This window comes from Amblyomma americanum, chromosome 6 (assembly GCF_052857255.1).
Source record: "Amblyomma americanum isolate KBUSLIRL-KWMA chromosome 6, ASM5285725v1, whole genome shotgun sequence".
Lineage (NCBI taxonomy): Eukaryota > Metazoa > Arthropoda > Arachnida > Ixodida > Ixodidae > Amblyomma > Amblyomma americanum.
In genome coordinates, this window is record NC_135502.1 from 24,526,636 (window position 1) to 24,554,093 (window position 27,458).

General features: G+C 47.7%; 2 protein-coding genes across 3 annotated transcripts; both read right to left on the bottom strand.

Moving 5' to 3' along the window:
• Positions 1-288: 288 nt before the first annotated feature.
• Positions 289-11,061, bottom strand: LOC144094607 (uncharacterized). 2 transcript variants are annotated; one of them, XM_077628525.1, is made up of 3 exons: positions 10,902-11,061; positions 3,617-3,994; positions 289-2,242 (listed from the first exon to the last, which is right to left on the bottom strand). In XM_077628525.1, the coding sequence occupies exons 2-3, from the start codon at positions 3,939-3,941 to the stop codon at positions 1,782-1,784; spliced, it is 786 nt and encodes a 261-aa protein (XP_077484651.1). In that variant the 5' UTR covers positions 3,942-3,994; positions 10,902-11,061; the 3' UTR covers positions 289-1,781. The 2 variants fall into 2 exon arrangements, with proteins under 2 accessions (XP_077484651.1, XP_077484650.1); XM_077628524.1 differs by having other exon boundaries at positions 730-2,242; positions 3,545-3,994; positions 10,902-11,060.
• Positions 11,062-12,082: 1,021 nt separating this feature from the next.
• LOC144094608 (uncharacterized) lies at positions 12,083-14,408 on the bottom strand. The gene is made up of 2 exons (XM_077628526.1): positions 14,300-14,408; positions 12,083-12,752 (listed from the first exon to the last, which is right to left on the bottom strand). Exon 2 carries the CDS (start codon positions 12,742-12,744, stop codon positions 12,364-12,366), a length of 381 nt encoding a protein of 126 aa, XP_077484652.1. The 5' UTR covers positions 12,745-12,752; positions 14,300-14,408; the 3' UTR covers positions 12,083-12,363.
• Positions 14,409-27,458: the final 13,050 nt, after the last annotated feature.

Here is a 27,458-nt window from a genome sequence, read left to right on the forward strand (position 1 = left end):
TTCTGGAACGAGGAAAACAAAACATGTCACCACATCGATTTTTTACCACATAGCATTGAATCGTTCAAGAAGGTGTCGAAGGCGATAAAAATGCCGGGATTGAAGGCACACTGCACTGTGGCTTTTAGAACGTTGGCCAAATCAGTCATCATAAAACGTATTCGGTCAATTTTTGTCTTGTTTCCAACAGATTAAACCATAAATATCTCACACACTAATTCAAATTAAGTGAACTAAATTATATCAAATAGTGGACAGAATGTAGCTTCCCCGGAAAAATCATTCAAATGGAAAATACTAGGTGCAGAACAGGAAACAAAATGAGTTGCTAGAAAAAGTGGACTAAAGAGACATCCAAGACGATGAAAAGAATGGCGTCTATAACGACAATGCGAGCAGCGCGAATGTTATATCCCGATGACGCTGAAATGGGCAATGCACAGCCCGGGAGTGATAACGAAATAAAGTCAGTGGGACACCCACTGCCAGCCCTGATACCAATGATATAGCCGCACTGTCGAAGCTGCCATTTGAAGAGGTGGCGGCAGCTCGAACAAAATCGCTATCAACGCTTCCAGTACAGCCATTACATCACGAGCGTTTGCCGCGCTCTGCTGGTCAACTCCAGTCAGCGGTCACACCAATTTCTCGGTACCACACAAAGTGAGCCCGAGAGATCTCCACTCGCACACAGCTTCACACGGTGTCCGAAACACCTCAAAACATGCCGCAAAGCCTAGGCGTAGAGACCGAAAGGGGCATCCGTTATATTGGAACGCTCTTGTTAAGCACCATGCCTACGCATAGCAGAAACGCGAATGCGATCACCGCGGGCCGCGTGGAGCTCCCATGCCAAGGAACAGAAAGAAAAAAGAAAGCGAGCCCGGCCATCCGCCTCCTGCGCCGCTCTCTCCGGTCAGTCCGTCGCGCCATCTCGGGGTGCTACGAGAAATAACTGCCGCCTAGGCTGGCTTTCCGTGTGTGGGAATAGGAATGGCTCTAAAGGTGCGTGTGCGGAGTCAATCGGAGCACAATAATTACGATTCCCCATTTTTCTTCTACATCCATAAAAAAAACCGAATTCACCGATACCAGAAAACTCCTCTTGCTACAAACTGGGAACATATTTCCACAGGAAAGCTATTTGTGCGCTTCACTCAAATTATCTAAAGCCAAAGGTATAGATCAGGATCTCAATAGCAAGCCTATGCATGCCCCCAGGCACGTACGTATTTAACTATTCTAGCAAATTTTGTGCACAAGAGATATGCATGCTAAGTGCAATAATTAATTCAATAATCAACAGTGTGTAAGCATTAATTGTGCTCGAGAGATTTCTAAACATATTCCCAAACAATGTACCATTCTGGAGGCTGCCAAATTGTACAGCCCATCTAGGCGGAGTATGTGGAGCAGTTTTGCTGAAGTTTCATTTTTTGCTCCACATAAGTTTTGAGTGCTTTCATTGCCGTGCACCGAGCAAGAAATTTTCCGCTCATGCACAGATTGATCACATTTGCACTATTTGTGTTATTGACTTCTGATCGATTCCTCACGTTCACCACCACACGGCACCGGTACGAAAAAAAGCGTTCACGCTCGCGGGCTTGGGCACGTACAGAAATTTGTGCTTCTGCTGTATCCAGCAGCACCTCCAACGTGTGCGACAGACACAAGCATGCAAGAATTCAATAACTTCACCCTTCCTCAGGGCGGAGTGCAGCTCGCCTGATAAGAGCATCTTCAACCGGAGCGTAGTTCTTGGTCCTAATGTCTGCGCACTACATCTGTCGCATGATGGCGGTGCTAGACATTGTCATCGTGGGCGCGGGCTCAGGTTGTATGGTGGCAGAGCCAGCGTCTTGCACTATGGTGACGGTGAGCGATTTGCCCGTGGGATCCTGGGGAGTAGGGATGTTGACGACCAAGTTCATCTGACCGGCGCCTCTTTGTGTCGCTCTGCCTTCAGCGAGCGCAGACAGTGAGGTGGCCGAAGCGCAGGCACTGCCCCGACTGATGCTCCGCCGGCTGCCTCGCCTCGAACCTCTTCTACCGGCCCTCATAGCATGCTGCTGCATCCCCTGCTCGTGCAGCTCCTGGAAGAGGTCAGTGCCTGCCATCTGTACGCCAAAAATGCCGCTGCAGCCCATGGATTCTATGCTCCCGGCGCCGACTACTTGCAGCATATCCGAACTGCCGCGTCGCGGGCGCAATCCCGAAGGAGTGGACCGTCCCTGCGAACCTGCGAATGACAGACCACTGAGCAGGGATAAAGAAAATTAAGAATACAGTCGTCGCATTCTCCTTCTATGCACAGGAATAGTTCATGAGCAATAAGGTTTGAAACAAAAAACGCACAGGACGATTAACACTGTCTAACGTGAGATTCAGGGATAGCTCTTGTGGTGTATATATTTACGATAATTTCCGATAGCCAATGTGAGCGAGTTTCTCTCTATATTGCTATAATTTTTTTAGTTTTCCACACATACTCGGCGGGCTGCAGACTGGAGCGGCTAAACAATGTTCGCTGCTATAGACTCAGCGATACCACCACTGCTGACCCTCTCTTCGGACAGAACGTCTCGCAGAAGCCGCCGCAGACGGACCATGCTACATTCCTAATCTCTTGTAATAGTTCTTTTCCTCCTTCCACGCTAACTACCCTTCGGAAGGTTTTGATGACCGCCGCGCTGCGGTTGCCCATTTCCTTGTACTATGAGTACCCTCTTATTTCCACGCTAACCTTCTTCCTCCTCTTCCTAGTGTAATTACCCACTGCCTCTGGGCGGTTTCCGTGGCAATCCCTCTCCAGTTAGGCATTCCTACGCTCTAACCATACCCTCCTCTTCCCAAGGTAACCATCCTCCGGTTTGGGTTTCCACGGCCCGCGCGATACCCTCTCCTTCCACGGTAACCACTTTCCGGTTAGGGTTAAAGGTAACCGCCATCTGATTACTCATTTCTGCGCTCTTCCCGTACCCTCCTCATCCCACGGTAACATTCTTCCGCTTGGACTCCTGAGTCCTGATCTGTTCTTTGAATGTAACGCTGCAGAAATTAGAATAGTAGTGTATTATTTTTCAGTGGCGCATTCAACTAGCAATGCGACTCAGTGAGATTCGTTACGATGTCCTTACGTGCAACCCGATTCATCGTATCATGAAGAGGTGATGCAGGAACAACGTAAAATTTGTGGAACAGAATCCTTATTCCCAAAGTTTCTGGACAGAGCAGAGATCACAGGCTTCTGAAGAAAGCTGGTTTAGAACGCCTGAATGGCAAACTTTCATAGGATAGCATAAACATTCAGGTAGCTTATCACAATACGACTATTAGCGCCGCTATCGTTAAGGTGCACTCCGCACTTCGTTGCAATCAATTCTGCGCCCTGGGGCCTGTCATCTGATATAACGCCAGTTATTCTACACCACAGCGGTCGTAAAAGCCAACAATCACACCTCTTTCTCTGTTACGGGTTATTCATAACATAAGTGTCCATTGTCTAAACAGGATAAAGCGCTCAGTTGCCTAGTTTACCAACCTCTGGAGCAAGCTGAAGATTGGCGGCGCCGCGTTGGCATCGACGTAGGCGCATCCTGCAGAAGCGTGGTGCCAGACTGCGTAACCTTGATGTTGGCCGTCATGATCAAACTTCCCGAGGACGTCTGCCGCACAGGCGTCGATCCTGACATCTGCCCTGCGATGGAAGCCATTACCGACGCCTGCATGGGGCTTGCAGCTGACGTCATCATTTCGGCGCTCATCTCCACTGGGTTGTCCGGCTCGATGTTGCTCGTGAGAACGGTGGGGTGCGGCGAGGCGATCACAATGATTGGGACTTTATTTTGGCAACGGCTCGATGACCGCGAACGCCCGGACCGCATGCTCTGATCCGAGCCGCTTGCTTGAATGAAGGCGGATAGCTGGGCGCGGGACATTTTTACGCCGAGCAGCTGAGGTGGTAGCCCAAGGTGGGGTGAAGGGAGATACCCTGTGAGGGGAAAGACCAGATATGTGTGTTAGCCGCAATTTCTTCGACATTTGCAACCGTTAGGGGACGGCGAAGATTGCATCTTTTTTCACGGCAGTCGTCGCGAATGTGCCCATAGGCACCATTGAAACCGCAATACTAGGTATACATTTGGCAACTTATCAAATCAGGATTCACTTCGTCATCTCTGTGGCTATATGGAACAAAACTAAAATGCCAGAACCGCTAGATTAAACACATGTCAAAATAGCATTGGACTACTGTGGAGGTTAAGCAGATAATGTATACAATTTTTATTTGTCCCACATTCCTAAGGTGTTTTTAGCGTCACATTCTAAGATTTCTTACTCAATACGCAAAGTGAGGCAGCCTTCGGTGTCTGTTATCGTCGACAGAAAGGTTTTCTGCCGCCCTCACGACATTGCATGGACGTCTGTTATTATCTGAGCCCTAATTCACACGAGGCTATGGAAGGACGCGGCGTACTTCGTGAAAATATCGTCTGCAATATCGCGCTCAGCCGGAATAGCTACCCAGTCTCTTTGTCGAGTGAAGCTGTGAAATTAATGAATTGGTTTTGGAGGAAAGGAAATGACGCACTGCCTGCCTCACATATCTCGGTGGACACCCGAACCACGCCGTAAGGGAAGGAAGGAAGGTGGGAGTGAAAGAAGGAGGAGAGAAAGAGGTGCCGTACTGAAGGGCTCCGGAATAATTTCGACCAACTGGGGATCTTTAACGTGCACTGACATCGCACAGCACACGGGCGGTGCATTTTGCGTTTCGCCTCCATCGAAACGCAACCGCCGCTGTCGGTTTCGACCCCGCGTACTCCGGCTCAGTAGACGAGAGCCTTAACAACTGAGCCACCGTGGCGGGTGAGAAGCTGAAAGCAGGAAATGATCTAGAGAAAACACGCAGCACCTTACTGGACGCTTCATATATATGGCGGTAGCTACAATCGCGTATTGGTCAAGTTCCTTGGCTCCTGGATCTGGCCACGCCTTCGCCTGCTTCTTTTCGGGATGCGCAGCGCTCATTATCTTCCTGGCTGTTTTCATAGTTTTAGGATCCTCTGCCATCAGCCCCTTTCCATACAGCACGTTCGGTGTTGTTTCCCGGTTTTGGTGTTTTTAAAGCGACGACGTTAAATAGTTCGTGTCGCAGAAAAATTACCGTCGTAGTCGGCGGCAGAGTCGACGTCGTTGGCTGTGAGCCAAAAATTCGCAACGAAATCTCCAGAGAAGCAACCTAGGAGCCAGGTGGGACACATAGGCCACGTAACCTTGTGGCGTCATCACAACCTGCCCACCGAATTGTCAGCAAACGGCGCATCGCTGTAGGTGGCAGTTAAATTAATGATTGGTTGGAGAAAATGATGGGTCGCACAAGCCCGACTGCTGACAGCACCTGCCATCGCGGGGGAGTGACGCATTACTCAACCGCCGTATCACCGTGCCAGGAGAGGTATGATTACGCCCAGGTATCTATGACTGTTAAGCAGAGAATGACCAATTGTGGACATATGGGCACTAACCCCATGGCATATCCTTAAAGCGGAGCTAAGTGTCCCCTGAAATTTTTTCGTCCCTCCGCAATAAGTGCTGGCCAGCACGCCCAGAGTAGCTCACAGCTTTCGCTCCATGACGCGGAATAGAGCTCTACTGCTCTTCTTCGGCCATGCTGACGTGTTCGCCCCTCTTGGCCGCCTTCTCACCTTTGTGTGCGGCTACATAACGGTGCTGGGGTGACGCAGGTGAGCCTTTATATTATTTTACACATCCGGCATCATTCGCGACCACGGCAGCAGTGCTATTCACTCAGATCATTTTGAAGCGCTAAGTTAACGAAGGAAATATGATGAAAATACCTACTCAGCCACCAGCAAGTTTCATAGCCCTGCTAAAAACCGTAGCGTGGCTTTGTTGACGTTGCGGCGATGGCCGAGATTTCATGACTTCAGGAAACGAAGCTGCTTTATTTTCCACAAATGTGCATCTAATCATGCTCGGGACAATGAGATGGGCAAGCTGCGCTGAAGTTTGCCGCGTGGATTGCAGTCCCTAAACGCGATGCCCCGCGAGAGGAGGAAATTTTTGCGCCAACTTTCTGTGCTTATCATCACAATCCACACACTGCCGAAGTTACAGACGGCGTCGAGAGACGCTAGGCAAATAATATTGCCCTTAAAGCGAGCCTCGGATGGTCCTGAATGCGATCTTACGTTTATAGCGACCGAAGGATGGTCCTGAATTCGGTATTGCGTCTATAGTGACCGAGGCGGCTTACGGCAGCAGTCTTGAGGCGACCAGAGGAACAATTTCAGCACCGCCTTCACAGCGCAGGTTGCTTGAATCAAGGTTAATAAATCTAGTTTCTAGGCGCCAGATGTGTTTTTAAGCATCTACAAAAAGTGCTGATCCCCACTGAGATATGACCACAGGTTGCACGACTTAGATATTTCTAGGACCGAAATAAGTGCATAATTTCCCATTAGCATCTAACCATGGGCAGCCAAGCAGCTAAAAAGCAAATCTGTCCAGTGTAGTCGCTTCACCATCTAAGCTAACCAGGATGGCTAGCAAATCGCAAGACGAGGCCAAATTGACGGCGAACTTTGCAGGATGATAAAGCGTCACGGCTTCCTTTCTTCAAATCTTACTCAACATCGGGGAATTTCTTTTAACTCATTAGGTTAAATTGTTCCCATTTTGACTTGATTAATTTTGCATCGCCCTGAAAGCGACATCTTCTGACAAGCAATTGCCCAGGAGTTTATCCCCGACCCACGACATTGTTTTCACTTACGAAGTGTCTGTGAAAGGAGCGCAGTTCTCCTTCGTAAACTATGGCTGAGGTTTGCTGGATGGTAGTGTGTGAATGCGTCCTTATAATTCTACTCCACGTTTTGGAATGCTCTAAACACAATGGAATAACATTAGGGCCAACTGAGCTGCTGACCTCAACGACCGGTATGAGTTTGGCAGTTTGGCGTCCTTGAGGGGAAAGCGTTGGCAAAGGTTTATTTAGTACTTTAAGAGTGAAAGGCTTTCCATAAAAGGCGGTTAAATCAGACCACAACCCAGTCTACATATATAATGTTTTGGCATTGCGATATGCTAGTGATTACAGCCGTCAACTTTACGGATCAGGAAACAACGCGAACTCTTGACGCTGATAATCCTGCACACTCAATGCACTTCTACCTAAAAAAAGTTCAAACACGCGAATCGGTAGTAATGAGTTTTTAATTAAAAGCTTGTTTAGAGACCTCAAAAATTAGACGTAATTAATCTATTCACTTCATACTGGTAGCAACGACGTCCGAAATTCGCTCATATCTCATTCTTTCGCACGAACTAACAGTAGTCATTTAGGCGCACGAATTCTTAAATCCAGGCACTACAGCGCAAACTATTTGCTCAGATCAACTGCAACCAAGACTGGTAGCTATTCCTTTTTCCGCGATAAATTACATTAACGAAAACTTGACACAAGTGTTTTTAATTCATCTGGCTGCCACAACGTGGCTCATGGCTTTCAATAGTCAAAAACAGCGCGTTGACATCATTCGAGAATTTAGAGCGAAAGAGAAAGAACCAGTAACTACCGAACAGAACACGATAGGCCACTGAGCTTAGAGGCACTGGCTGGGCTTTCTTCCGAATTCCTGCTAATAGGATCGGTGAAGGCTCTTTCCTCTTCATTTAAACTCCTCAAACTGCTACAGGACGGAACTACAGAAGTTGGATTCACGTTCATTTTCTTGCTGTTCTCTCCCATCTAGTAATGATGTACCCATCCTGCAAACATCGTGGTATACACGCCAGTATATTGCACTGCGGTATGTTCCGCGGCGGCATATTCCACAGCACATAAGCATAAAAAGTAAAATCCATCAGCGTCAATAAGAGAGCGGAAAAGAGCACGAGAAAACCACACTGACCTAAAAGACCTAATAGACGCTATTTGGCAGCAGCCGTTGTACCGCATTCTTCTTCGGCTAAAAATATTCTTGTGCTTCCATGATGTAATTTCTCTTTTCGCGGAGTTTCTTGGCTCAGATCAAAGCCGAAATTAATGGTCATCAAACTACATCCAAACATAAGACTATAAGTAATTAGGATGCACACCGATCATGAGGAAAAAAGCAAAGGTTCAAGCAACCTTTTCTTTAAAACATAGTTAACAGTATTCAGCCACCATACCGGAGGGCAAGCACATATAGTGGTATGCGAATACTAACTTTTCGAAATCAAATTATATACGCATAGGTTAGCTTTCCTACGAAATCGAACACAAAGAGGCTAGTTTTTTCTGCCTGATCAGATACGAAGTGATTAGTAAAAGAACCAAGTTTAATACGAATCAAATAACTTGTGTGACTATTCACGACTTGTGCGAATATTCGTACGAAACGAACATTGGTGTGGAAGTCTGCAGCGATACTATAAGTCATGGAATTAAAGCTGCGGCTGTCGAAAGATGCAACATTGTCCTCCCCTAGGGGACACGAAACACTAGTTATCTGACCGTCATGTCACAGGAGTCTGTACAAAAATTACGTCTTGTTACTGATGACGACAGAAAACAGACTAGCGCAAAATCCCATTTGATAGGTACCACAGTTTGAGCCCTGGCCTCCCGTATCGGGCAAGCTAGCAGGGCATAAAGACCTGCCTGAACGTTGCACCGCCCATTTTTCAAGGCCATACTAGTATGCACAAGCATTATAAACGCTTCCACATGAACCCTCCTTCCCGTACACACATATCGCGGCAATATGTTATGTGCCGTCGAATTGGGTTCTGCTTTTTTATACGTAGGTAGAAAAACTCTGCGGCATGCCCCGTTTAAAGTGCACTCAAGTTATTGAAGAAGTATTCGAAAACATGAGAACAGATTCGGTTCGTTCCGGATTCTTTCGAACACGCATTATTTATTTTGTTCTGCGAATCGAACCAGGGGGTATTCGATTCGCTATTCGAAAATTTTGAATTTGCGCACACCCCTGATGTGAATAAGTTAAACCCTTTCTGACTCTGAGACACGATTGCTTTTGGAGGCGGACTACGGATACCGGTTTCCGCACAAACCTGCGGACAGGCAGAAATCTTAACGAGTAAGCTTCGGTGCTTTGTCACCATGTATATTTTTATTTATGTATGTTTCTTAGCAGCTGCTTGAAACCATTCTTTCGCCTGTCGCGGTGACTCAGTGGCTACGGCTTTCTACTGCTGAGACAAGATATCAAAATAGAATCCAGGCTGAAGCGGCAGCATATATACGAAGGCGAACTGCAAGCACACCTGAGTGCTTGCTGTGTGGTGTGAATTCCCTGTGAGGGACCCCGGAGGGCCCCGCGGCGGTGGCTCAGTGGTTAGGGCGCTCGACTACTGATCCGGAGTTCCCGAGTTCGAACCCGACCGCGGCGGCTGCGTTTTTATGGAGGAAAAACGCTAAGGCGCCCGTGTGCTGTGCGATGTCAGTGCACTTTAAAAATCCCCAGGTGGTCGAAATTATTCCGGAGCCCTCCACTACGGCACCTCTCTCTTCCTTTCTGCTTTCACTCCCTCCTTTATCCCTTTCCTTACGGCGCGGTTCAGGTGTGCAACGATATATGAGACAGATACTGCGCCATTTCCTTCCCCCCAAAACCAATTATTATTATTATTATTATTATTATTATTACCCAGGAGGTGGTCGAAATTTATCGGAAGCCTCCACTGCGTCTGCTCTCGTTACCCATGGCGATGGCTCATTACGCAGCTTTAGGATGGTAAGCCTCACATATCTCCAGGCCTCTCTGCCCATAGTACAAATTGCAGATATTGCGAGCGCAAAGAGTCAAACACCGCCGCATACACGCCAGCGGTGCCGCATTCCCAACAAACCCCCAGAGGACGAGGGGGAACGAACAAAGGACGAGGCACCTCACACTTCCCTCACTTTACATTGCATTCTATTAAAGGTACCAATTATACCTACTGCAAAAAAGCAGTAGTGGCTGAGCTTCATGTTCGAGTCCCTTCCACAAAAAAAATTAGCTGCGGTTTAACTACTGCTGAACCTGGTTAGAGAGCGAAAACAATGGTGTATCGAGCAAGTAGATGCGGCTTGGTGTCTGTAACGTTGAGTGCGTTCCGCACACTGGATAGGCCGCGCGCCTACCCTGGCAGGTGGCAGTTAATGGTTGATCGCGACAGGTTGGTCACCCAGTGAACGCTGCGCCCTAATCTACCGCCCTCTACCAGCGAGTCGAAAGGTCAAAGGTCAAATATCAGAGGTCAAGGGCAAAAGTAAAGTGGAGCGACACCATGGTGGACCACATATGGCAAGCCCTATAGCCACACTTGACCTCTGGCTCACTTGAAGGTCAACCGGCAACGCACGGCGAAATCAGCTTTAGGTAGCGTAGTGAAGCTTTTGCTCCAAAACGCTCTCCGAGGACCCGGCCAACTGAAGGCATATAACTCGGACCTCAGAAGCTATCAGCCACGAGCGATTACCCGCTGCGGTGGCTCAGTGGTTAGGGCGCTCGACTACTGATCCGGAGTTCCCGGGTTCGAACCCGACCGCAGCGGCTGCGTTTTTTATGGAGGCAAAACGCTAAGGCGCCCGTGTGCTGTGCGATGTCAGTGCACGTTAAAGATCCCCAGGTGGTCGAAATTATTCCGGAGCCCTCCACTACGGCACCTCTCTCTTCCTTTCTTCTTTCACTCCCTCCTTTATCCCTTCCCTTACGGCGCGGTTCAGGTGTCCAACGATATATGAGACAGATACTGCGCCATTTCCTTTCCCCCTGAAAGACCAATTATTATTTTTATTCACGAGCGATTGAAACGAAACTCTCGGACAGCTACCTATTACTGTGCATCCACTATACCGACCTCTGCGCTGCGCTTACCGTTCAGTCAGCAGCGATGGCCTCCGCGGACAGCCGCGGACATCGAACGGCTGGGGAAATTTTGAAGAGCTGAGCCGATCACCGCGTCCCCGCTGGCTCCACCGAACCGCCGCCGCCGCTTCACAAATCGCGCGCTGCTGGATGCGCGTGATAACAGTTCAGGCTCCGTCTAAGATGATGCCAATGATGACTTCGTGTACCAGTTGTATAGAATGGTCACCATAATGAATGAATGAATAAAACTTTACTTATGAGCAAAAAAATAGTGGAGTCCACAGTTCAGAGCCCCATTGGAGATGGCCGCCTCTTTCTGCCGTTGCACTAGTGCTTTCTGGTCCTCCACGCGTGAGGTGGTCAGCATCCCCTCCCACTGCTCAATTGTGGGGTTTCTGACGATAGCTAGCTCTTTTTTTTTTGCACGCCGACACCATATGAAATATCTTGAAGTATTCTTCACAAAATGAACATTTATCTGAATATAGCGTGGGATGTATCCTATGCAGAAGGCTGAGGTGTGGGCATGTATTAGTTCGTAGTTTGCGTAACATTACTTCTTCCTCCTTAGTGAGTTCTTTGCAAGTGCTAGCTCACTGAAATAAAAATAGCAATAGCCAAAAGTGAAGGCCGAAATAAATGAATAAAAGGGGAATAACGCTGGGACCTATGTCAACATCATCCTTTTAATGCTCGAACCCGTGAACGTAATGCTCTGAACGCGCTCGTAACCATATACACAATGAATAGGGCTCTACAGCGGGGTTATATTAGCGTAATTTCGGTCTCTCAACTGTGCGATTCTCCAATTTCCGGTTTCGCCTTAAGCTGGAGTGACGGTGTTTTAAAATGAGATTCTAGAAGGGACCATTTAGCTCTCCCTTATATAAAATTTGCACGCATCTGTTGTAAAACCTGTAATTTCGATGTTCTCGTAAGAAAACATGGCATGACACAATATTACAGCTATTTTTTTTGGCGACACTTAATAAAAGAAGGGAGCTCAGCACGCTTTATAAGAGCCACATCACCTTCAGGCCTCGTCAAGCAAAATATTTCAGTTACTGTCAAGGGTTTCTAAAGTGGTCACATCACCACTGCTTGCATTCTGGTCTGCTTGGACTGCGAAAGTTCTAGAACTAGCTAGACTAGATAGAAGATTAAGATACTTAGAAAAACAAAAGAAGCCAAAAGTGACCAACAAATTTTACTGCAGTCAGAAGACGCAGGAGTGAACTAATTAGGTGGACTACGGGAACAGGTGGTCACGAGCTCACTGAGATAGTCCAGGTACTTAATTTAGGCTTGCATCTCTGTCAACGCAGTTCCAGCTGTGGCTCATAGCTGCGAAGACCAACGTGCCCAGAGGCGGACATCCTAATATCAGGGAATTTTTTTCTTTTGCTGTTGCATGGAAAGCAAGAGGCCCTCTACGCCGTCCTCATACGTTGCCGCGGACGCCGTATTCTCAGAACATGAGCATCGTGGGGACGGAGACGCTTTCGGTGACAGTCGTCAGTGACGCGGCCCTGGTGGTCACGACGGGTGTGGTGACGACTGGGACAACGGGTATCACCGGAACCACCGGTACCACCTCTACGACTGGAACAACAGGCACCACGATGGTGGGCGGTGGCGGTGGTGGTTGGATGGTCTCGATGGTGCGCACGGTCTCCACGGTCTCGACGACCACCGGGGGTGGAGCGGGCTCTTCCACAACTATGGTGGGAACCGCCACAGGCACAGTGGTGACCGAGACGGTCGTGGGCACGGTTGTCACCGAGGAGCGCACGCGTGGCGGGGTGCTCACGCGAGTGCTCTGCACCACGAGCAGATCCGGGTTCGACATGATGCTAGCTGTAAAAGAGGAAAAAAAATGGCTTTTGAGAAAAGGAAATGGGGTAGTAATTTTCTCACCTCTCGGTGCACACCCAAACTGAGCCGCAAGGAAAGGGGGAAGGTGGGAGTGAAATAACAGAGAAAGAGAAAGAAGGGCCGTAGTTGAGGAAGCCGAAATAATTTCTACCACCTGAGGATTATAATAATAATTGGTTTTTTGGGGAAAGGAAAATGGCACAGTATCTATCTCATGTATCGTTGGACACCTGAACCGCGCCGTAATTGAAGGGATAAGGGAGGGAGTGAAAGAAGAAAGGAAGAAGGAGGTGCCGTAGTAGAGGGCTCCGGAATAATTTCGACCACCTGGGGATCTTTAACGTGCACTGACATCGCACAGCACACGAACGCCTTAGCGTCTTTCCTCCTGGGGATTAATAATAATAATAATAATTGGTTTTGGGGGGAAAGGAAATTGCGCAGTATCTGTCTCATATATCGTTGGACACCTGAACCGCGCCGTAAGGGAAGGGTAAAGGAGGGAGTGAAAGAAGAAAGGAAGAGAGAGGTGCCGTAGTGGAGGGCTCCGGAATAATTTCGACCACCTGGGGATCTTTAACGTGCACTGACATCGCACAGCACACGGGCGCCTTGGCGTTTTTCCTCCATAAAAACGCAGCCGCCGCGGTCGGGTTCGAACCCGGGAACTCCGGATCAGTAGTCGAGCGCCCTAACCACTGAGCCACCACGGCGGGGCCTCCTGGGGATTGAAAAATTGGTTTTTGAGTAAAGGAAATAAAGCAGTAGCTGTCTCACATATCGCGGTGAACAACCGAATCGCGCCGCAAGGGAAGAGATAAAGGAGGTGTGAAAGAAGAAAGGAAGAAAGAGGTGCCGTAGTGGAGGGCTCCGGGATAATTTCGGCCACCTGGGGTCCTTATCGTGCACTGACATCGCACAGCACGTAGACACCTTTTGCGTTTAGTCTCCATCGATACACGGCCGCCGTGTTCGGGTTCGAACACGAGTACTACGGCTCAGTAGCCCAGCACGTTAACCACTGCGCCACCTTTGGATTGGATGTGGGGCTTGTCCCTTTATAACGGGCCGACATTAAACCAAAGTCCAAGCCAAACCGCCGCGGGCAAAAGATCCCCATGTGGTCCAAATTATTCCCGAGGCCTCCACTACGACACCTCCTTGTCTCTTTCTTTATTCAGTCCCTTACCCAGGGCGCGGTTGAGGTGCCAACTTAGAAGCAACAGAGTTATAGCCAACGTTAATTATAGCGTTATTTCCTTTCCTCAAAAACAACTAATACAGTGCGACTTTCTTTAAAAATGCGAATTTAAAGGTTTGGAGAAATTCAAGCCCTTTTCATATCGCTGGAGTAGGGCCGTCGCCGCTGCTGAAGCAGTGGTTAGCCTAATGTGAAGGGGCCATGGTACTACCACTGGTCGCGGTAAGAAGAATGCTCATATCGGGAACGAGCCTTGTTCCGTGAAGATCCTGATACAGTTAGGGGTCAACTCCCGCATCCCTCTCGCTAGAAAAATGGAAAGGCTTACCTGATTTTGCAAATGGATTGCGCAGGCAATACGTCCCCACCTCTGCAGGCTTAGAGCCAGATCGCGCGGCAACGGACCACGAACTTCCTCCTCGTCCCTGCAACGTCGCTGCCGCGTCAGAGCTAAAAAATTTCAAAGAATAATGAAAGCCTGAAAGATCCAGCCGGTTGAGTTCTTTTAATAACAATAAAATTAATAATAATAATAATTGGTTTTTTGGGGAAAGGAAATGGCGAAGTATCTGTCTCATATATCGGCGAACACCTGTACCGCGCCGTAAGGAATGTGATAAAGGAGGGAGTGAAAGAAGAAAAAAGGAAGATGTGCCGTAGTGGAGGGCTCCGGAATAATTTCTACCACCTGGGGATTTTTAACGTGCACTGACATCGCATAGCACACCTGTGCCTTAGCGTTTTGCCTCTATAAAAAGGCAGCGCCGCGATCGAACCCGGGAACTCCGGATCAGTAGCCGAGCGCCCTAACCAATCAGCCACAGCGGAACATTGGGTGCTTTGACGCGCCTGTTTTTGCTTTCACACGTCCCTACACATAAACACAAAATATTAGGCATCTTGTATTTTTTATTCATTTAGAGTCAGCCGTTCAGCACGTCTACTTGTCCGTACGTCCTTTCAGCGATGCTGGCACTCCATCTTACTGGGCTATTTTATTTTCTGCATCGTTGCACTTAAACAGTAATACCGTGAATATAACACCTAGAAATGACGTTGGTCTTACCGGTATGAAGACGAAAAAGATGACGCGCAGAAACACACGAACAACCCAAACCCTGTCCAAGCCATGTGTGAGGGTAACAACAACAACCCTGGCCAGTCCCCTGCCGTGGGTATGTGCCATAGCTTTTGAGGCAACAACAACAACCCCAGTCAGCCCACTTGCGGGCTCGTGTCTTTGCTGTTGAGGCAAGAGTAGCCAGCCATCGCAGCGGATTACATATTACAGGTCTACTGAAAGTGTCGTAACCTGATTTGCTGTGGATCGAAGTGCATCTTTCTTGGACATCACTTTTATTTGTTAGATAAGTGTCAAATATTTTAAGCTTATGGTATAAACAAGTTGATGGTTATAGTGTAGAAAGCCACTTGATGTAATGTTCCCAAAAAATAGAAAATTACAAGCGTTTCGGAAAGGTATTTGCAGATATAGTGATTATATGGTGGAATCTTACGATATGTGAGAAATATGCGCTCAGAGAGAACTTCTCGTAACAAAATGCACTTGTCCACAATTTCTTGGCATGAAGCAGTGTCTAGCTGTTAGATCGACGTTGCGTAGACAAGCCAAGATGGAAATTTCGTAGGAACTGCCACTTTCCACAAACTGAACTGATCCTGCAGTCACGGTATAATACTATGTTTCATGATTGGGCTTCGTTTTGTGCTCAGCTCCGGTTGCACCAACGTCGGTGGGCAAAAAAGTTTTATTGCGAAAGCATTATAGTATGTTGCATTAGCACAAAAGTCGTCCGCCGTCCACCGCCGTCTATGGCACGAAATTCGGATGATGCAGTACACCTGTGCACGATGCTACAAGTCATGTCAACGGACATGTATAGCATGAATGATGAAGCCTAACGTACCTTGACCTATGAAAGCCCAGACTTATCGTCATAGGCTTGACTCATCACTAGGAGTTATCCTGCAACGTATCATGACTCAGCACTATACAAATAACGTAATGGCAGGTGTATACAGTTCGTAAAACGTATGCGTGGTCATAGTCACAATTTATGACTAACTCATTCTGCAATGTAGCATGACCGAGCACGTTATAAGTAGCTTAGTTATTATGTATGACTCCGCACTTCTCCACATAGCATGACTTAGCACTTCAGAAGTAATGTAATGAAAATTGCACAGTTTGCAGAAAGTATACATTATCGTGCCTTATAGTCATTATGCAACGTAGCATGGCTCAGCACTTCAATGGTTTCGCATTCTCACACAGAAGCAGTCTTAGGTGTACCTGCCGAATATTTTTCTTTTTCCAGCAGCTCTGTTTCACTGTTGCGGTAGTAACATGGTTTTGCAGTTTCGTTTAAATTGAAAGCAAGTTTAAACGAGGCCTCGAAATAAATGCTCTTCATCTGCATTCGTGTTTTTTTTAGAAACGGAAATGGTGCGGTGACCGTCTCACTGGAAACCACACTGCGCCGTAAGTGAACAAAGGAACGTGGGAGTGAGAAAAGAGAGAATGGTGTGGTGTAGTGGAGGGCTCCGGAATAATTTTAACCACCTGGGAATTTTTAACGTGCACTGAGATTGCGCAGCAGACGGGGGGGGGGGGGGGGCGTATTTTGCATTTCACCTTGATCGAAACGCGGTCGCCAAAGTCTTTGGCCAGTATATGCAGATTTACTAATGAACGACGTAGTAAAAGCGTTTGGAGGCGAAACGCAAAAGGCTTCATTTCCATTCCGCAAAAACCACTAATCTTTCTTTTTTTTAATGAAAGTGTTAGGAAACAGTATGTTTTATCACAACGTCACTATTTTTGACGCCTTTAGTCTCGCCTGCATGACGATAAACCCACACGCTTCGCCTTTTTTCCCTTGCCTTTAGCTTAGTTGGAAAGGCGAACTGAACCCGTTCTGTTCGAACCCGGCCGCGGCGCCCGTGTTTCATGGAGACGAAACGTAAAGGCGTCCATGTGCAGTGCGATGTCAGTGGTTAAAGATCCCAACGTGGTCAAAATTATTCTGGCGAAACGCTAAGGCGCCCGTGTGCTGTGTGATGCCAATGCACGCTGAAGATCCCCAGGTGGTCGAAATTATTCCGGAGCCCTCCACTACGGCACCTCTTTCTTCCTTTCTTCTTTTACTCTCTCCTTTACCCCTTCTCTTACGGCGCGGTTCAGGTGTCAGCCGATATGTGAGACAGATACTGCGCCATTTCCTTTCCCCAAAATCTAATTTTCGTTCTAGAGCCCTCTACTACGGCACTTTTTTGTCTCTTCCTTCTTTCACTCTCAGCCTCCTAATTTCTCTTACGGCGCGGTCCGGGTGTCCACCGAGATGTGAGACAATTACTACGCTATTTCCTTTCCGCAAATTTTCTACGCGCTCGTGCCAACTGCCTCCAAGTGGTGAGAAGGCAGCACGTCGACTGCTTCTCTTACTGCTCATTTCTAGCACTTCTAACCCCGCGTTCTCGCGTCTCTGAGGCCACATTTGGAGAGCTCCGTCTTCCGCAATGCTTCTTAGATGGCGCCACATGTTTTGCTTGCTAAATGGAAAGAAAACAAAGAGGAACTGGAGGCTTGGAGAGGGGACAAGATTTAGCATCCCATTTCTGGAGACAAACGGCGGAGCAAGGACAGCCGCAGAAGCAGAATAAAAGAGAAAAGTTAAACGGCGAAACGGCGGGTATCTGCAATCTGTTTTTGCCAGCTGAAAAGCGCTCTGCCGTAGAAGCGCCGGATTGCACGCCCATTCCAGCTCCCTATTTGAGACTCATTTTTTTTTATTCTTTAGCCAGGCTCTAAGCACAAATACCTTTGCTGCTTCGCAAAAATATTTGTTTTTTTTTTCGTACGGTATCGGGATCTGGATATCAATACTAGGTTAACATAGACGCCGTGTGTTGTCGATACTTCGCTGCGTGAAAAAAAAAGAGAGGGAAGGTCATTACCAAAATCCTATGACATAGAACACTTTTGAGTTACTATTAATGCCAAGTCTTTTTAGGTTCGCGACGTCATCGCTGCGATCTTATAATGCAGTAACGTAGGACGCCCACATATAGTGAGAATCAACGTGGCTCTTCCTTTCCACGCTGACATCCTTCTCTACAGTGTTTGTGTGTCTTAAATAGTGGAACGAATAGGAGTCAAGGCACAGCCAAGGAAAACAAACTGAAACTTGTCAAATGGTTGCTTTATGGTTACGCTGTACGGGCGTTACCGCGCCAGAGTGGCACACACGCCGTAGTGGAGCGGACTGCTCAAACTAAGGCCAAGCTGCTGCAAAGATTTCTCCAATAGCCTACTCATCAAATAGGAGAAGCGGAGCCAAAGCAGCAAAACATGTTCTGTATATTCGAGTTCATGGCAAAATGCGCAGATGGTAGAAAGCGCCATACCAGACCTGTGCAGACAGAAATTTAGCGGTGGGACACAACAGAGTAGTCTCGTCACAGAGACTTAAAGCTATAGTTATACAAAATTTCTCTGCTCTAGCAATGTCTGAGATGTTGATAATGTTAAAAGGCACCTGCTTGACCTGCTTAAAGACGTAAGTCGCCAAACTCTAGCTGTTGTGATATGCGCTGTAGCCGGGAGGACCGTCAACACGTGGCCGCTGAAGGATGGGTTCGCCCGTTGTTCCTCAAGGGGTAAATTGCGCATAGCCCCCCTTGGATTGAGTACTGAGAGCAATCCTGGATGACGTCTCTTAAACCATTCTTCGTCTAAAAAACAAACGTTCGTTAGCAAGCCTACTTTAAGCGTACTCACCAGGTTATGCCATTAACAATATAGTCTTGTTTTATTCATATTTTTTCGCTGTCATGCGGTATTAGTAATGTAATATCCTTCTTTCAAGGGTATTCTTTCAAGCTCTTCATCGTGTTAAAATGTTACTGGCGCTTTCTTGAGTGGCAACATTTTCTCTGCGCTTAAAAAAAAAGAGGTGGAGCAACCATCTGAGCAAACGACGAGCCAAATGCAATGCGTCTTGTTCCAGTACGACTACGCCAGTTCCTAATATAAAACCTGTCCCCCATTTTCCTTTCTTGGAGGGCATGTTTCTTGTGCCAGCGCCCACTCACGCCGCTGTATCAATTGGATTCATCGCTAACCAGCGACCGAGGGGCCCCGATAAGCTACTACGCGTGTCCCTCCGGTTGTCGCGTCGCGCGCACAGTCATCGAGTCGGCTTTCAAGGGTCACCGGAGCAACGGTGATTACGCCCGGCGACCGACACGCATATCGCGCAGCCTTTGGTCTCTGCGTTACGCGATTCGATTTTTCAATAACGCGCCGCCCGCGGGCGACGGAGACTGATTGCGACGACGAGGGAGCGGACGCGCGCTAACGATCTCGAGGCTTAGTCTGTGAGCTCCGATTAGCCGCCGCCGCCGCCACCTCTGCGCTAGACGTCGAAAGGCTTTTTTTTTTTTACTTTCAGAACCCTATTTCACTCTTACTATGCCGGCGCCTTGCTGTCACGTATCTCGCGAGACCAGTCTTCGATTCCGAATTCGATTCAGCCTTGAGTGTGCAGCTGCCAAGTGTGCTGCACCCCTTACTCGTCGGTGCCACAAGCAATATATCTTGCACAAGAAGAAAAAGAGGGATGGAATAAATTTTCCTTTGCACTTTTCGCCGTCAGTCTGCGGCTGTTCGTCAGTCAGGCTCTATACCAGGTCTCTCCCACCATGTTGCGAAATGCGCTAGACAACAGCCTGAATATAGACATGGCGCCCAGTTTGGGGACGAAGCCACAGATTCTGAGAGGATGAATGAAGCCTGCTGTCATAAAGAAAAAGAAAAGATAATTCATTAGATGGACTCCGCGCGGTTCGCTATGTTGTGACAAAGTGCTAGACTTTTGTCCATACATATAGGTGCCTGCGAACGTTTCTCTTGAAGAGGTTACGGCACTTCTGAGTTATGTACTAACACCATAAATTTATAATCCAAGTCATTCATTTCGGAAGTTAATTAAGGTTGTCGAATACCAATAAGCAGGGATGAGTGGAAGGAAGGTAGCAATGCGGAAAGCAGTGAAACTTTTCGCCACAGAGAAAGTACAAAATAACACTTTTGAACATACCAGGCCGAAGGACAGATGTGGCTTGAAAGTTTATAATGGTTTATCTTCCAGAAGTTCTGCAGACATCATGTTGCTGCGCTCTTGTGGTGCAATTGAAATGAACAACATTCCAATTAAGGCGCCCGTGATCGGCTCATTGTTTGTTTCTTGCAGAGCAAGCTCGCACCAATTATTCGCGTTATTGTCATCATTAGGAAAATCTTGCTTGATACAAGTACGATGTTATGATCAATACTGCGAAAATTGTCCATGCCTATAATATGCCGCCTTCTGGTGTCGTTGAATCCTCCCATTATCTATATCAATCTTATCTTAATCTCCGAACAGTGCAAGTGACAAAAGAAGTTAGAAGGACGGCGTAGCACAAATGCTGCGGATGACAGCGCTTGTCGTCCGAAGACGGTAGGCAGCGAGTGTGTACTGATACGATCGCAGTTCGGGGGAGAGGGACTTGACCGCATTGTGACAAGGAACACGAGGCAATGAAGGGGCATCTTTCAGGGGTTGAAGAAGGCAACGTGCTTTATATACGACCATTACATCGCTATTGGTAACCTGTAAATTATTTAAGAGAAGTAATGAGTAGAGAGACTGGAGAGGTTCTGAAAGGGTCTCCAAAGGGTCAGTAGCGGCATCAAATTGGATAACAGATCACTGATTAAATAGGGTTCGTATAACAATGCGTTCCAGGCTTAGCCATTAGTGTCTCGCCAGCACATCTGGGCAAAGCGTCCGTGAGTGGTTTCACGTTGGAAATGGAGATTCTGACCGCAATTCCGCCGGGGAGAGGAGGTGCGCAACCTGGCTTCACCGCGCCAGATTCACTGGTCCATTTCAGGAACAGGGGCGAAGGAAGACACGCAAGCACGAGCACTCACTTATAACCAAGCCTCAGTTTTAGCCATTTCAGGAAGCGCTGGACTATTCCGGCTCTTGACAGCCAAAGCTGCTCCAGTGACGAAGTAATAGTTTCAGGAAACTGAATTATTTTAAAGATAACGGCGCCCAGGCTAACGCTCTTGGAGCGTCCAAAATAGCCCGATTCCCATTTTTCCGCACATCAATATGCGGAGAAGCAGACTGTATAATCACTGTGTTTTTTAGATTTTTTATCTACTTCATGTTATTTATTACGGATGATTTCGCTTTATGAACACTTTTGGTTGGGAGCAAAAATTTCCATATTAAAAAAGCACAACTGTGCCAGACAGAATGACCAAGCATTTGGAGTTTTAAAGTAATAGCGGTCGCTTATCAACAACTTAACCAGGGTAGCTTGTGATTGCCAGGTTGAGGTCGCCTGTTCCCTCGTTTTAAGCCTGTCTGCATAACACATGTTTTTTCTACATTCATGAAAATGAATCTCATGCTATTAGTGCCACACACTTCCAAGAGTCCTGAATTGAGGCGGGCGTGACCCTACAACACGGCCCCCAGTCCGCAAATTGTCCGCAGTTTGCCCAGACCCCCCCTCACCCTCCCCCCAACAAAGTATAAAGCGTTAAATATCCTAATCACGGTGCCCATTCCTTGCATCGCAATGGCGAATGAAAAGACCGCTCAGACATTAGGTGTCATGCGGCTCTGCCACTTTCAACCTTCCTTTACTTCACCCTCTGCCATAGTAGTCCAAGCTGTGGTACGGCGTCCACCATTGTCTGCCATCTTTTCTGAAAATCTGCCTATTCAACTCAGTGTTTCACGAAGAAAAGGCTTCTGTCCGCACTTACGGTGCCTCAACCACCGCTCTGAATTAGACGGGACGGGCATCAGCGGCCAGCAGTGGGCAGAGGCCTTCCGCCAGAAATTTCCTTATCCCGAATGATTGCCAAGAGGGCAGGTGTCACCCACACAGAAGCATTCGACGCTGCTACGAATTCTCGATGCGTAAGCGACTTTCTAGGGATATTATTAACCAGTAACCTAGCAGTGTGGTTTCATATCTATATCTATATATATTCCCAGACACCGTATGACCGCATTTTTTGTTTTCGAGATCCTGACAAGGTGCCGGTTGTACACGAAATCGCCATTTTTCACTCCGTTTTTAGCCGACAGTGGAACCCATAGTATCCGTGCCCCGTTTACGCTTCAACCCATATTTTGTGAATTAGTGCAAGGCTTGGCGGGCCCTTTATGGAGGGAATGGATTGAAAACATCTAGACTCTACGATGGCATGATGCGACGGCGCTGACGAAGGAATTGTGGAAATAGTTATACCTTCACTATTCAACACAAAAAGATTCGGTCATTTATGATCAGCGCGTCTCGCATCAGAACACCCTCCGTTGTGGCTTCTATGCGAAGAAACCTAGACCTAGCTACACCGAGTGTGCGAATTGCTACCAGGCAGTTTGAAGTCACACGGCGCGCCAGCGCAAGAAGCGTGCGGCAGGGTAGTGCACTTTATTTTGGCTTTTGTAAAAGAAGCCGATGTTGCAAGGGTGCTTTTATCGGTGCGAACGCCTACCATATCCGATGAATTAGTGGGGAAGAGGCATTGTTGCGAAGTGGTGAAGTGGTGAAATGATGATTTCATTTCATTTTTTCACTTGAATCAATCATAAAAATATATGATACGAGAATGGAATGGAAAAAAAAAGTAACACAGCAAGAAGTCCCAGAGTACGACACTGCAGTGGGACCTCTTGATAGTATGTAGCTCCATCTAACGGCAAGTATAACAATTACACACAAGGTACAGCACATAGGCTAAACGCTACTGCTATTTGCCCGCTTGTTTTTTTTCGAATAATCGCCTACCGAGTCAAGGGAGCGGCTCTTAGACAAGCGCGTCCCTTATTCGATTGCATACTGCGTTATGTACTGAGCTCTCCATGAAGCTTTAATTTCGCGACCTGTTGCATTGAGGAGCATTACTTTGTAGCTTACCTTGTTCAGACCACAGCTACGACTGTCCCTGATTGTCTTTGTCGGGTCTTGGCAGTCTGCTAATTTTAAAGCACAAATAAATAATGCTAGCACATTTTCCTACTTCTGTTAGGTTTCCCATCATGAACACGTACTTTCAATACCTAATTACGATCCAAGTGATCTCCACATGAACTAACTGGTTGTTTTTACCTGCCTCATATATGCGATCAATGAAAGGCTTATTATGTAACACAGCCGCAGCCAAACGGGCCCCCACATTCGCGCACGCACATAAGAAAACGCAGCACTTGAACGCAGTTACGTCCATAGATGTGCAAACTCGCTCAAATGGTGAGCACACGAATGGTCGCTTGGCCCAAACCGCTCTTAATCTAGCATTCTGTCGCCGTTACCTGATACAGTAAGCTGTGAGGGATGATTCCCTTAAACTCTGGGTTGCGAAAAGGAGAAGTGAATAATGAAGTCCTAGAATATCTGGCAGAAGCAGCCGTAAACCCCTTGAGCACGCACTGGAATAAAATAAAGAATTTCAGAAAATTAACAAAAAATTCTGGCCAATTCTAGGGAAAAGAAATCACCAGAGAGACAAATTAGGGCCAAATGCCCAGGAGGCCAAAGGCATACTGATCTTCGGGCTTATGGGCTTCCAAAATGCCCGCGCTGCAGTCGAGGCATTTCGCAAGGGCGCAATGCGTCTTCATTCGAGTCTCCTTACACGTTTCTCTGCAGTTGCAGCAACACCACCGACGATCACTTCACTGCCGCTCATGGTGTCATCACTGGCGCCGCAAGCAGTTGCGGGGTTGCGCAAGCATCTCTTTAGGCCCCGACTTTCTACCACGGTATCTACGTTGCAGGCTTACTTTTTGCTTTATATCCTGGAACGCACGGCGACCATCTTCATATGACCTTTAGAGCTCATGAATTCAGACGCAGTAGTTGTATACGCCGTCTGCCAGGCTAGGAAGAGACATCCGAGGGATTTCGCAGAAAACGCTGTCCTAGAGCCAAATAAAAAGCTAGATGTCCAGGGTAAGTTTTTAATAGAAATGAGCTTCCTCTAACTCAGGAACCTAATTTCATCATAACATAACCGCACAACTACTTGAAATGCAGACACTGGTTTCTAGTCCCACACCATCCGGAAAAGAAACAAAAAGAGATGCCTAGGAAATAAAAGAAGATGAACATTATAGAATTCGAGGACATACCCTGCAGTCATCTATCCCTGATGTACCGGATGTAGTGTGGATGGGATGGCATGCCCTACGCCGCCACATTGTCCGCTTCGGCGGTCTGGAATGGTGATAAAAAAAATGCGTCCTGATCATATAAAAGAAGCCAGGAAACAAGTCATAATCTTCACTTTGGTGCAATCGGTTTTGTGATTGCTGTCGATGATACAGATGCAAGGTGAGGCTCTGGATGTGAGCCCCGAATTGCGCGCTGCATAAAATGTTCGTACGCCTTGGTGTTAGCAAAAAACGCCAGCGCAGATTGAGGTGCGTGCACACGCGCGCATAACCAGTGGTGTGTTGGCGACCTTCTTTGCTCAACTTGCCCTCCTCTTCTGAGACTGTCCGCTACAGTGCGTCGTACGGGCTGTCGTGACTGCACTTACAATGCCAGTGCCGCAGCCTTAACTGCGATGCACGAGGAAGGAGGTGCCCTTTCGGCTGCCCGAGGCACTGGTCCGGGCAGTAGCAGCACCTCTTATTGTGAGAATTTAAGTTGGTGGTGTTGCCTGCATAAAAGCCTTGAGTCTTTTCGAGGACGAAACGTACCTTCAGGAAACATACCTTTTATCAAAGTTGCTTGAGTGAACCGACAAAAAAAGAGACAACATAAACTTCTGAAAGGAAAGAATGGAGTTGGATTAAGGGGAACAGTGGGAGGTGGCTGGAGGCGGAGGTCAAGCACACGGGCAAAGCACTTTAGTGCAGTCAAGGAGAAGCTAAGCTGAAATGACGGAGCGACGACCAAAAACTATCGGTGGCTCTGAACAGCCACGAGAACGTGGAAAGAACAACGAGGTAAACACGGACACATCCTTACGACCGCTGCTTGTGTCTCATTCTCATTTCGAGTCGAACTTGAATAGCGCTTGTGAAGAAACGTGGACGAAACAGAGTGGTACACGCACAACGTAATAAAAACTTGGGGGAAATTAACATACCTTAACAGCGGTAAGCTACATACGATTAGAGATCGCCATTGTTGCTAGTTTGCTGTTTCTGCATTATTTTTTATACCTTTCAGGTTGCGCTTGTGACACTCACCAGCACTCAGCCGGTCAGCAGCCTGCCTCCGTACCACGGTGGGCAGGCTGTGGTGACGTCACAAGATCACTGGACCCCTCAATTCGCTTGCCAAGGTGGACAGATTCTGATGCCGTCACAAGGTCACTTGAACTCTCTCGACCAAGCAGCGAATTTCGTGACATATGCCGCCATTTTGATGGGCTGTGGACTCTAATACTTTCGCATTAAAATATGTGCTATAGTGAAGTGCTCTTAAAAGAATAGTAGTAATGGTAGAACGATGCGAGAAGACGTGCTTCTTAGCTTGCGTTCCGCCGGTTATGTTGATCCAGGTCACGCTAATCTGCACCCTCGTTTAAGGGGAAACCTCACTGCAGCTCCGGGAGCATAACGTTTACTAGACAAGTGGACGTTCTGAAGTGAGCCAAACTTTCAGGCCACTTTGGTCGCAGCCCGTAGGCAACTCTCCGTCTTAATAAAAGTTTACCCTCGATCTACAAACACCTCGAGCTCCGGTGGTTGGCGGCGTTTTCAGCAAAGCCTCATTGCCAGCTCGCCTTCGCCCCATTAAGTTTCAGGCATAGCGACGGAGGCCCAGATGAACTTTACCCATTGCAGGGTCATGAAAAGCGCCGCACCTTGCCGAAACTAAAACCCGGAGCGGCGGAGGGCTGAGGCGAACAGATGCGGCGTCAGGCGTCGGCAATCTTGAAACTGTTCGCTTGCATCCTCTACCACTCGGCACTTCGGTTTGTTCTGGCAGTTCTGGTCGAGGAAAGAAGGGGTACGTGGCAGACGGGGAGGGGGTGGAAGGAGGCCGCGCTGACGCATCTCTCCTAATTTGCACCGCCGGCCAGCACAATTACCGCTCGCAACGCCTCGTGGGGACCTTGCCTCATATCTCAAGGGCAGCTCAGGCCGGAAATGAATTTTCGTTGTCACCTGATAAATGATCGCGGGACTCGGGGCCTCCGTCGGCCGGTAATTACTTCTTGTCGCCCGCGTCCGCGCGCGAACTCTACTCCGAACGCTAGTCGTCGCACGCGCATGCCTGAATTCTGTGCAGTAACAGGGAGACAAAGTGTTGTTTTCTTAAGCGAAGTATAGTGCGGGACGCCACTGTCGCGTAGCCCTATCTTTCTTCGGATTCGCGTTCGGACTAAAGTGTTCATACAACGTTAGTTCAGCTTGTGTGTTTGTAATCATAGCACGTTGCCACCTGCCGCTGTTGTGAAAACTGAAGCATTAATTTAGGGCGTAAATGTGAACGTTGTAACTAGCTCAACCTGCTGTCGCAGATCTGCTATGGCGAGAACGTCTTGATGGTGAACACTAAGAAAAATTCATTAAATTGTGGTTCACGTTTTCCACCTTTTTTCTACTTTTCTCCTAGGCTTATTTTCACAGCATGTCTAACCTAACCTAACTGCTGCCTAGTCTGCAGCAGCCGTTCGTTTCGCGTGTGTACTGGCACTTTATGTATTTTCGAACTGCTTTCAGTTTCAGTGAGGGTGCAGGCCTACGTGACAGCGTCCACATCTTTTGTTTCAAATATTTCCCAATAGATCACACTGAAAACATACCGGCAGTGAGACAGAAATAAAAAGCAGAAATAACCAAAATCGCCTCTCGCTGCGGGCTTTCAGACACTAATCCGTCACAAGAAAAGCTTCCGCGCCGTCCACTGTAAAACCCGGCACCCGACGGCTACCGGCGAGCGATGGTCGGTGCACAAAAGCAAAACCTCTCTGGCTTCTCGCCGTCTCTCAGAATGAAAACCTCAATACAGAGCTATGATACAGTGTCCTCTGGACACCCGCATCCTAATCCAACTTAACGACTTGCCACCATTCCTAATTATTAGGCCAATCAGAGGCTACGCACTGCCATATGTCAATACAGCAATAAACCGGGAACCACTGCTATCAGACTGCTCTATTCATTTTTGTAGAGCGCACCTATCCAGGCGGTATGAGTCATAAGTTCTCTTAACATGGCTTCCGCTACTATGAAGGCGGCGGATTGTTACTTTTTGTTAACGGGATGGGATTGTGCATTGTGATCGATGCATACTGGTGGGAATTACATAGATATGAAGAAAAATCCGCGTTTTCTTTTTGAGGCTTCTCTTTCTCAGCCACATACGTGTCACCTCCAATAATCAAGAAAACAGTGTGTTGTCATTAAAACGCGCAAGTCAGTTAGGCC

What these genes read in the sequence shown, in the direction of transcription:
- LOC144094607 (XM_077628524.1), bottom strand. Translation starts at nt 3,941, where the DNA reads ATGTCCCGCGCCCAGCTATCCGCCTTCATTCAAGCAAGCGGCTCGGAT. An exon ending in ATCTTCAGCTTGCTCCAGAG is followed by an intron (nt 2,243 to 3,544) that starts GTTGGTAAACTA and finishes TGTCATTCGCAG; the next exon opens with GTTCGCAGGGACGGTCCACT.
- LOC144094608 (XM_077628526.1), bottom strand. Translation starts at nt 12,744, where the DNA reads ATGTCGAACCCGGATCTGCTCGTGGTGCAGAGCACTCGCGTGAGCACC.